The following is a 10,929-nucleotide window of genomic DNA, read 5'->3' as shown; positions in this document are numbered from 1 at the left end:
GAGGGCCGTGGCAGACACCAAATCCAGGCCACCAGTCCATGGAGACATTTGTAGCAGTCACTGGCACAAAGGGACGCGGTAAAGCCTCGGAGTTCCATCAGCTCGCCGTGCCCTCACACACAGCGCACTCCGGGCTGGGCCGTGCCCTCACACACAACGCACTCTGTGCCGACCCCGTGCCCTCACACACAGCGCACTCCGGGCTGTCCCAGCTCCGTGCCCTCACACACAGCGCACTCCGGGCTGTCCCGGCCCCGTGCCCTCACACACAGCGCACTCCGGGCTGGGCCGTGCCCTCACACATAGCGCACTCCGGACTGTCCCGGCCCCGTGCCCTCACACACAGCGCACTCCGGGCTGGGCCGTGCCCTCACACACAGCGCACTCCGGGCTGTCCCGGCCCCGTGCCCTCACACACAGCGCACTCCGGGCTGGGCCGTGCCCTCACACATAGCGCACTCCGGGCTGGGCAGTGCCCTCACACACAGCGCACTCCGGGCTGTCCCGGCCCCGTGCCCTCACACACAGCGCACTCCGGGCTGTCCCGGCCCCGTGCCCTCACACACAGCGCACTCCGGGCTGTCCCGGCCCCGTGCCCTCACACACAGCGCACTCCGGGCTGGGCCGTGCCCTCACACATAGCGCACTCCGGGCTGTCCCGGCCCCGTGCCCTCACACACAGCGCACTCCGGGCTGGGCAGTGCCCTCACACACAGCGCGCTCCGGGCTGTCCCAGCTCCGTGCCCTCACACACAGCGCACTCCGGGCTGTCCCAGCTCCGTGCCCTCACACACAGCGCACTCCGGGCTGTCCCGGCCCCGTGCCCTCACACACAGCGCACTCCGGGATGGGCAGTGCCCTCACACACAGCGCACTCCGGGCTGTCCCAGCTCCGTGCCCTCACACACAGCGCACTCCGGGATGGGCAGTGCCCTCACACACAGCGCACTCCGGACTGTCCCTGCCCCGTGCCCTCACACACAGCGCGCTCCGGGCTGTCCCAGCTCCGTGCCCTCACACACAGCGCGCTCCGGGATGGCTCCATCCCGCTCCCGCTCCTCACGCCGGCAGCTCCCAAAACAGGAGCAGCTCAGGAAAGTCAAGGAGCTGCTGGAAGGGGTCCAGCAGAGACCACAAAGATGACGAGGAGTCTGGAGAATCTCTGTGATGAGGAGGGACTGTGAGACGTGGGTCTGGAGAAGAGTGAGAGGGATCTCATAAATCCACACCAGTATCTCCAGAGGATGGTACCAGACTGTCCAGTGGTGCCCAGCGACAGGGCGAGAAGCAAAAGCCGTAATCTAAAGCACACATTCCACATCAGTATGAGGAAGAACTCCTATACACTGCGGGTGGCAGGGCTGCCAGGGAGGTGTGGAGTCCCCCTCTCCGGACAATCCCAAAGCCACCCGGATGCGTCCCTGTGTCCCCTGCCCCACTGACCCTACCCGTGTCAGGGGTGGTCGTGCATCGGCGGTGGATTGGCCTCGCCTGGCGCGGGCGCGGCGGGGCGGGGGCAGCGCTCGGCGGTGGATTGGCAGCGCCTGGCGCGGGCGGCCTTAGCTATGGCGGACGAGGAGCTGGAGGCGCTGCGGCAGCGGCGACTGGGCGAGATCAGGGCCGAGCACGGGGTGAGGAAACGGGGGAATCAGAGCCGAGCACGGGGTGAGGGAAGGGGGAGTCAGGGCCGAGCAAGGGGTGAGGGAAGGCGGGCATCAGGGCCGGGAGCGGGGTTAGGGAAGGGGAGGATGAGGGCCGGGCGCGGGGTGAGGCAGCGCCCGATCGTCCGCCCAAAGCGCTTTCTGCGCCTCTCGGGGCTGGAACGGAAGAGGACAGGCATGTGCGTGACCGAGGCCGGGGGAAAGCGGGAAGAGGCCCGGCCGTGCTCCAAGCTATGGCTGGAAACGGCACCGAGTGCAGCCCGGCCCCCGCCGCCACCTCGCTCCGCTCCTGCCCTGGGAGGTCCGGCGTACGAGCGTTCCCGCCCCCAACAACTCACTATTCCGTGGATTACCTTCCTAGCCTTTCCAGCCGTCTCAGTTTGCAGAGCTGAATCACAGAATTGTTAGGGCTGGAAGTCCTAACAGTTTCCTTTTCCGGAAATCATCCAGACCAAGCTCTCACCAGGGCAGAGTCACCCCGAGCAGGTGACACAGGAACGTGTCCAGGTGGGTTTGGAATGTTTCCAGAGATGGAGACTCCACGCCCTCCCTGGACAGCTGCTCCTGTGCTCTGCCACCCTTCATGGAAAGAAGTTCTTCCTCGTGTTGAGGTGAAACTTGTGTTTTAGTTTGTGGCCATTGCTCCTTGTCCTGTGCTGGGCACCACTGAAAAGAGTTGGACACAATCCTCTGACACAATCCATATGTGGATTTATATGAAGTGTCAATCTTGTTGTTCCTGTGAAGGATCTTCCCTATTTCCAGACAGCCCCTTTCCTGTCTGTGTGGTTTTACATCCTGCTTTCACACTTTTAAATGTTACCTGTGAAATCTGAGGTATTGATTCCATATAAAGTTTAAGTTTCTTTCCTTTTTATGTTACTTGCTTCTGGACAGTCACCAGTAATAGTGACTTGGAAGTTTTCCCCCTTTTGTTTTTCATATGTGTTACTGTTTAATGCAGGAACTGACTCTTCTAGAATCCCCCTCATTAACTCTTCATTGGTTTCAGGAGTTAGACTTGATGATCCTTGTGGGTCCAAGCTCCCAGCTCAGAATATTCCGTGATTCTGTGATTTCAGCTTCCCTGCTGAGAATGTGTTATGTTTCATTTTACTTACCCTTGACTTACTCTAATGGATTTATAATGCTTTTGTCAGTTTTCTGGGCTTTGGGGAAGCCTGTTATCCTAGACCTAAGGGGGAGGCCTCCTCCTGCCCAAAGCCACAGGAATCAGTGGATAGATCAGGAGCAGCACTCACACCACTGCTGGCATGACTGTGTTGTGAGGAAAGCAGAGGGTAGCACATTTATTTGCTAGGGCAGCAGATTCCCATTTCCAGGATCTCATCCATGGGCAGGTGGGTTTAGCAGGCAGGTTTATCTTCCATTGATGCTGCTGGAATATTTTAACTTTATGGCCTGTGTGGAATGTTTCTGGATTGTGATATTTGCTCTGATCACCTTCTTCAGGATCCTTCCGCTGATCCGTCGCAACAGGAAGCAAAACAGAGGTATAAATGAGACTACTGAATTTTGGTCTTGCATCTAATAATTTTTAACTGTTTTATTTTTTTGTTGTTGTTGCCTTTTTAGTATTTAGTATCTTTGGAATGCTGCTCCACATTTGTTTTGTTGCTGGGAAAACCACCAGCAAAGGAATTGAAATGGATCAAAGATCTGATGCAGGTGTGGCTCCCATGCCATGACCATACTGGCTGAACCCTGCTGGGGTGGGAGGCCAGGAATGGATGAGAAAGCAGCAGCAGTTCATTTTCACTTGTCTGAGTTGAGTAACCTCATGAGCTGTAGTGATACAGTTGGGTGCTCTGGGGAAGCATCATCCCTCCCACTGTCACCTGCTTCTGGAAGGCAGAGTCCTTGGCTCCTCAGGGTTGGTAAGACTTTATGATCCAAGTCTTGAAGGCTGGCAGAACTCCTCCCAAATTGGTGATTTTTGTCAGTGGTGAGTTTGGGTTGGATTTGGTCGTTATTTCAGTGGGAAGAGTCTTTCCCAGGTAATTTGATTTTTCTGGGGTATCTATTCCAGTTAAAAATCTGAAGCAAAAAGATTTTTGTTGAAGCTCAGTGTGGGAACAGTATTCAGTATTTGTACTAAGGGGAAAATTGTAAACAAGAATTTGAAGAGTTGACTTTGCACAGTCCAAGTTCATATTAACTAAAGTTTCATAAACTAAAGCTCCAGTTTTGAAGTTACTTATATCAAATATTGTAATTGCATGGAAACTTAGTGAAAAGTACTAAACACATAAATGAGCTATGGTTTGGTTTTGGAATTGGCACAGTTCCTTGTGCCTGCTCTACCCTGCACTGCCTTGGAGTGAATTCCACATGGATAAATGCAGGATCTAAAGGGTAGCACAGCTTTTGTCTCTTAAAATGCAATCATGAGCAGTAAGAAAGTGTAAGTATGAAACTCCACCTTGATTTCTTGGAAGATGTTGCCAGCTGTTTAACTTCAGCGTACATAGAGTGCCCAGGACAGGAAATGCTGTAAAAGAGATCATGTAAATGGAAGGTTAGAAGTGACCTCAAGAAGCCACTTCCATGAATCAAAAGTCTTACTGTTGTTTGCTGTTCTGTGCATGTTATTTTAGGTGTTTGAAATCCCACTTTTTATGTGTGGTTCACTTTTCCTTACAGGGAAGCAGAGATCAGAAATACTATTTTAGCTCAAGTTCTTGATCAAGCAGCTCGTGCAAGATGTGAGTATCCAAGTAACTTTCTAATAAAAAAAACTCATCTGACTTGTCAAAAGTGTGTGTTGTACAGAGGCCAGACTAGAAAAATACTGTTGTTGCTTAGAAGATAAAGCTTGCAGCTCTTCAGTTGGCAGTGTCAGTGATTAGAAGGGAGAGGCTAATGGGTATCTGAATTATGTAAATGTTTTGGGTTTTATTTAGTTTAGTAGAGGGAATTATACTGAGAGTCAAAGTTTTTTAACCAGGAGCAAATATTTTCAAGTAAGAAATATTACTGTCTTGTACCTGGCATAAATGAAAATGCCTTTTTTCAATTTATTTCACAAGCCTGGCTTGAAGAAGATTTTTTCCTAGGGGCATTTCTCGCTTTTTTGTTACTAGTGAAGGTACTGGAGAATGTTTTAAACCCAAATTAACAGAGCCTGTTTTTGTTGCAGTAAGCAATTTAGCACTTGTGAAACCAGACAAAGCAAAAGCAGTAGAGAATTATCTTATACAGATGGCAAGATTTGGACAGCTAGCTGGAAAGGTGAGTATATTTCCTAATTCTTTCTCACATATATTTGTTTTTAAACCAAATTCACTCTAAAATAAAAATATGTTTATAATAGATGCAAGTTAAATTTAGTGTAAATATCTGTTAAAGACTGTTCTATAATTCCATGAAAAACCTTTTGTAAGAAGGGAAATTGTGATTCAGTTGTTTGATACTAAGCATCTCTCAGTGTGTTTATCCACATTTTGTTTGACTTTGCTAGGTATCCGAACAAGGTTTGATAGAAATACTTGAAAAAGTGAGTCAGCAAACAGAAAAGAAAACAACAGTGAAGGTGAGTTTTCTTTCCTAGATGCAATGTTGTATAAAGTAGAGCAGCAGAATTGCATGTGTGGGAGCAGTTCAGGGTGGAGCTTTGTATTTGCAAAATGAATTTGCTCTTCCCCTGCCCTGGAGGGTGCTGGGGTTCCATCAGAGCAGCCCTGCACATTTGCAGCTCCTGGGGCCAGTGTGGTGTGGGTCAGCCTGGCCTGGCTCTGTCCTGTCCCACCTGGGCTGGGTGTTCTGCCCAGGCAGTGCCTTCGTTGCCACGTGCATGGACTGGTAAAGGCTTGTGCCAGCCTGGATTTACCATGACATTTCAATTTCTGCTTTATGTATTTCATTTTAGTTCAACAGAAGGAAAGTACTGGATTCTGATGAAGAGGATGATTATTAATACTACTGTAAGGCTGCCAAAAATAGCCTGGAAAAATGCTGTTAGCAGGCAGAATGCAAGATCTGAAAATGTTTACGCTTCTTGACTTTTTTTTTATTATTATAAAAGGCCAACAAATAACTTGTAAAATAAATCTGAGAAGGGGGATTTTGTAACTTAAAGTTTTGTAGTGTAAGAGGCCTGAGCAGTGTGGGGTTCCCCATGGCTTCATTAGCATGAATGTTTTGTTGCCCCTTCCTCACTGTAAGCTCTGCTTTCAGCCACTGCACACACTTAACTTGCTGTTACGGGAGATACCAGGCACAGGAGCAAAGTGAGAAACAGGGAACAGCCACTCAGAGTTTAAAGTCTGTCCAGGCTCTGGACATCTTTCTAACAGATTCCCAGAAGGACCCTTCCCCTGAAGGGTCCCTGTCAAGTCCTTACTGGAAATTTAAAAATGAAGGTATCCAAATAGTGTTTAGATCAGGGGATTCCTATCAGGCAGTCTGTGTAAAGAAATGTTACAGCAAACAGCTGAACTGTTCCCCTGTGAGTTCCTGGGCTCTCTCAAACAAAGCAAGTTAACTGTGTCATACACAGCACTGTTCAGACACTTGGTATCGTGTATTCTTACAACTACCTCCACTTTTATCAAATGGCTGGAGTGTGTCTTACCTGGAAAGAAAAACCATTTTCCTAAACTCTGCAACTCCTGCATGCATAAAGTAAAACTGAACTTGTGCTGTACCTTTATTCAAGAATATGGTTATGGAAATCAGTAGGATAAATACTGTAATGTGCTGATAAACTCTCCCACCACAACCCCCTTATCTGACATAATTTAACAGGATCGTGTACAATTTCAACTGCAGTGTTTTTTGGAACAGAATAAACTTGTTTCAAGTGAGCACTAGTGGGTGTGTTTTTCATCTTGTCTGAATGTGGTTAAAAATATGAAACAGTTGTTATTTTTGTTTCATATGGTTTACACTGTGCATTTTGCTCATCTGTTTTTGTAATTAGGATGCATTAGCTTTAGTGATACCCTGAGTGTACCAAATTTCTTCAGACTAATCACCCTTATTGAGTTTGAAGCCAAAGGGTGGTGAACTGTTTTTTCTTATCTATATAGTTGGGAAGTCTGAAGAATAACTTAGTTAAATGCATGCTACAATTAAAACAGAAGTAAAATTCTCACTCTGTAGTTTGGAAATCAGATCTATGATAGTCTACTTGATCTTAAATATCTGGATTATTCTTGCTACAGGTAAGGACCAGGACTTATTCCAGGTCATCTTTACAGTGTCACAAGAAGGAAAAACTTGTTTTACCTCTTCCCTTTTGTGTCTTTTGACTTGTAGGAGCTGAACATCCTTTCTTTTTTAACGTGAATGTAGAGCTACAAAAGGAGGTTATGTGAAAATGCTCAGTTTCACTAACAGTTCTATTTTGTACACCTCTGTGCATAAATATAAAACCATACAACCTAATAAAGTTATCTGTAAATGTAGGAGGAAGAAAAGTCCAAGAGAAAACACAAGGTGAAGTCTTCAAATGCCTAGAAAACCAAGCAAGGAAATGTGTAATAGATTCAATGCCTGGACAAAAGCACTTAAAGAAAACAGCATTTTCAATAGTTCTTTTACTAGTTTTTTCTTTCCATCATTTGGCACAAATCCAAGGCACATCAGAAAATCAGATGAACTCATAAATTATTAGAAAAATAAACACATTACCCTCAAATCCAAGTGTCATTTGACATTTTACCTCTTAGATTAAAAAGTTATCTGAAAAACCCACCACTCTATCTTCCAGCTTTGTATTTTGCCAGGTAGTTTACTAAGACCACAGTTAAAAGAAAGAGAATTATACAAATAGTTCATGAAATAAAATGCAAGCTGGATGTGATGAGCCAAGAATAAAAAAATACTGCACTGCAAAACCTGGCTTGTGCTATTTACACCTTTTCTTCCCGTAACCAAACAGTAGAAAATGAACTCGAATCTAAGCAGCCACTTGGTAGTTCCTTGTGAGCCTTCAATTCTTCAGTGATCACCCCTGGGAATGGGGCAGGATTTGGCCTATTCCAGCCAGTGCTCACTGATGTGAGAAGGACCTTTCATAATGTGAATTTTACCTTTTTAAGAGCAGGCCAGAGCAGGCTCTGAAGCAGTTTGTCTGTGGATGTTGCCCAGGTTCAGAATCATGAATACTTGTGCATTTTTGCATTACTTGCTTTAGAAAAGGGGAAAAGCAAATTTTCCTGTGCCCTTGCACCTTGTGCTTGCTTCTGCTTTTTTACTGGGCTGTGAACAGCAAGTCCAAAGTTCAGCTTTGTCAAGGGCTCTCTACACTTTTCCCCAGTATCTTGGCTCCTCTGTAAGAACTTGATCTTGCAGCTCCAGTACAGGGGAGCATTGCTGAGAGATTAGCAAGGATTATGTCCCTTCACATTAATAATGCAGATATTATGGACTATTGTTTGCCCAGCTACCAGAATATACAGAAATATATACTATAATGGTTTGTAACATTACAATAAAAATAAAGATATTTCCGTTACCTTTGGCAATAAATACCTTGTTATCCAATATATCTTTTTATATATATAAATATATTTAATTCTGAATGTAGTGATAAAAACTGAAAATGCAAAAATTATTCAAAGACTTTTAAAACAAAGTGGGTGGCTGAAAAAAACGGTTTCATTTGGTTTACTGTTACATAGAGCTTTTTAAGAAGTGCTGAACAGAATAGGAAAGTAATTTTGCTGTCTTCATCTGGTTAAATCCCTGTTAGTGAGATCAGTAATGATCTGGCTGTGTGGTCACCTCCATCATGAACAGAGGAGTCAGTTCCCAGAACATTCCAGCTGTGCTGCAGCGCCTGTGCCTGCTCTGAACTGGGGTGTGCGAGTGTCACCGACATCTGGCACACAGTGAAGTTCACATTGAAATTGACACCACCAACTTCCTCAGCTTTGGATCCGTGCTTCCCTGTCAGTGATCTGAAACTGAGCCATCGCAGTCCCGTGCCTGTGGAAGCCCTGGCTCTGCAGGGCTGGGTGAGCCACTGTCGCTGTCCTCCTCTGCTGGCAGTGGCACATTGACCGTGTGTCTGCGCTGCATTAATTTACTCCTGTGAGGAGCTGACGTGTCCTCGTCTTCCACAAACTCACCGCTGCACCCCGTGTCAGCCTCCTGAACTGTGCTCTGGTCCAGCATTCCAATCGATTTTAATTTGCTTTTATCAAAGCTTTTAATGGCCATCTGTGAGGAGAGAGAAATGGCATGTTAAATGCATTATCTACTTTCTTCATTAAGAAGGAATATTAATATATTGTTTCTTGAACATTATTATCACATGACTTTCATGACACTGAGAACACAGCCAAGATTTAAAATAGCATACTTTGTAACAGTAATTATATTCGGGTTACATACAAGAAAACAACAGGCCAACCTGTCCCAGACTACACACACATCAGTAACAGACCTGAAATTGTAACAGACGCTGCAAAACTTATTTTCACCTGACTATCCCAACATCATCCCAATGCTTCTAAATACCTTTTGTAATGCAAGGCTCAATGCACTTGAAATTAACAGCCATTTCTTTTAAGTGTAAGTAGTACCAGACAGGGTAACCCAGGTACTGCTGATGGCAAAGGCAGTTTTCCCTGCTTCCAGAGGTCACCTGTCAGGGAAGAGACACCCACCATCCCCACCCCCTTAGTGCCTCTTTTTGGTCCTTCCAACTATTCATATCTTCCATTTCCAACCTGCTCCTGTTTCTCATGTACAGTGTGGGTGGCTGTCCTAGATTACTGGTCACTCTGCAAATGTTAAAATAACCAGGAGAAATAAAGAGAATCCAAGCATGCTAATGGACAGATCTTCTAAGACAAGAACTAAAGGAGAAAGTAACTTTTTTTACTGAAATGATGGCAACAATCTTGAAAATGCCACAGGCAGAGGTTATGCCCATTTAAATCCACTAACAATTCAGAGCTGTATGGACTCATTGTTCAGCCACAGCTGTATGAACTCACAACCACAGAACAGGGTGGAATGCTCTGTATCAGGGTCACATATTAGTTATTTCACACCTGTGTACTGAAATAATATACTGCCTTCAGTGATCCACAGTTATAAAATCTAAATCCCGAGTTAAGTAGTAGAATATTATAATTTAGAACGAATTAATGAAATTACAGCTTTATGGAATTAATTTAGTGTTCTCATTTCAGTGTTCCAAGGCTGTGTCAGTCTAATAATGGGCAGCTGCTGAACTAACCTGGAAAAAACCATTTTGTTTTGGACAGGTCATTTTTCTCTTGATTCAGAGTTCTGAAATGGCTCAGCAGAAGATGCAATGAGAGTCAAAGCCAGTGTAAAGGAGGCAAAAGGAGCAGAAGCTCTGGGGAGGGCAGCATCCAGCAGTTGGTGTGGGCATCACTGCACCCCAAGCAGAGGTGAATCTGTTACATACAATTGTGTCACAGCTGACAATGCAACATGCATTTGGGTTTGCTGTCATCCTCTTACAAGCACACTTTAAGTCTGCAAACCCTAATTTCAATCTACTGTAAAATGTCTCTTGCCAAAGCAAGCTCCAAGAAGCTGCAGTTTTTCACTTCTAGGTTTTGCTGGACAGGACACAGAAAACAAGACCGAGATGAAACCTGCAGTAAGAGGCTTAAGAGTAAGAATGAAGTGTTTAAGAGGTGTCATAGAAGCACCACTGAAATGTGAACAATGATGAAACGAGCAGTTTGGCAAACAGGTCAGAACTTTTGTGATTCAACGAGCACCACTAGTAAACTTTCTCTTACATGTACCCAGAGTAATAGCAGCGCAAACAACTGTATTTGCTGCAACATAAGAATAATCTGAGCAAGTATTTCCACTTACCTGGTGCAGTAAGTGATAGTCAAAATTAGGGACGCTTTTATCTCTTGTTATTGTTCTCCGTAAGTGTTTTTCTCTGAAGAAAATTTTAAAGAAATCAAAGAAATTAAATGTCTTCCCGTAAGCCTTTCATAAAATCCTCTCAGAAGCTCCACAAGGTGGAACTGTCTCACCAGAGAAAGGCAGCTCCCTGATAACACCTTCCCAGAACTGCAGCCTACTCCTATTCCCTGTATTTGACTATGGAATATACATTAGGGCTTAAAAAGATAATGAGCAAAACCCAACTAATGAGAGAAAACCACTGCATTATTTTCAAGCAGTCTGGCTCTGAAATTCTTAACTGATGGCACACCAAGTATTAGTGCAATCCCAGTTTTAGATACATTTTCACGCCCTCCCTCAGCACCCCAGTGAGCTTGTCATGCCCAGAACATCT

At 45.5% G+C, this 10,929-nt stretch overlaps 2 protein-coding genes across 6 annotated transcripts in view; one reads left to right on the top strand and one right to left on the bottom strand.

Annotated features, from left to right (window-relative positions):
* Window positions 1-1,534: 1,534 nt before the first annotated feature.
* PDCD5 (programmed cell death 5) lies at window positions 1,535-6,488 on the top strand. The gene is made up of 6 exons (XM_058846180.1): window positions 1,535-1,631; window positions 3,135-3,175; window positions 4,326-4,387; window positions 4,822-4,913; window positions 5,143-5,214; window positions 5,551-6,488. The coding sequence occupies exons 1-6, from the start codon at window positions 1,566-1,568 to the stop codon at window positions 5,596-5,598; spliced, it is 381 nt and encodes a 126-aa protein (XP_058702163.1). The 5' UTR covers window positions 1,535-1,565; the 3' UTR covers window positions 5,599-6,488.
* A 691-nt stretch (window positions 6,489-7,179) lies between these two features.
* ANKRD27 (ankyrin repeat domain 27) overlaps window positions 7,180-10,929 on the bottom strand; it is a 53,937-nt gene continuing 50,187 nt past the window's right edge. For 4 of the 5 annotated variants that reach the window (XM_058845652.1, XM_058845653.1, XM_058845651.1 and 1 more), the window contains 2 exons: window positions 10,494-10,566; window positions 7,180-8,849 (listed from right to left, as the gene is read on the bottom strand). In XM_058845652.1, the coding sequence (XP_058701635.1) occupies window positions 8,580-8,849; window positions 10,494-10,566 (343 nt within the window). In that variant the 3' untranslated portion in view covers window positions 7,180-8,579. The remainder of the gene's footprint in view (window positions 8,850-10,493; window positions 10,567-10,929) is intronic. The other variant, XM_058845654.1, reaches the window with a different exon arrangement.

This window comes from Poecile atricapillus, chromosome 10 (genome assembly GCF_030490865.1).
Source record: "Poecile atricapillus isolate bPoeAtr1 chromosome 10, bPoeAtr1.hap1, whole genome shotgun sequence".
In the NCBI taxonomy this organism is placed as follows: Eukaryota; Metazoa; Chordata; class Aves; order Passeriformes; family Paridae; genus Poecile; species Poecile atricapillus.
This window is presented reverse-complemented; position numbering and strand designations above follow the sequence as displayed.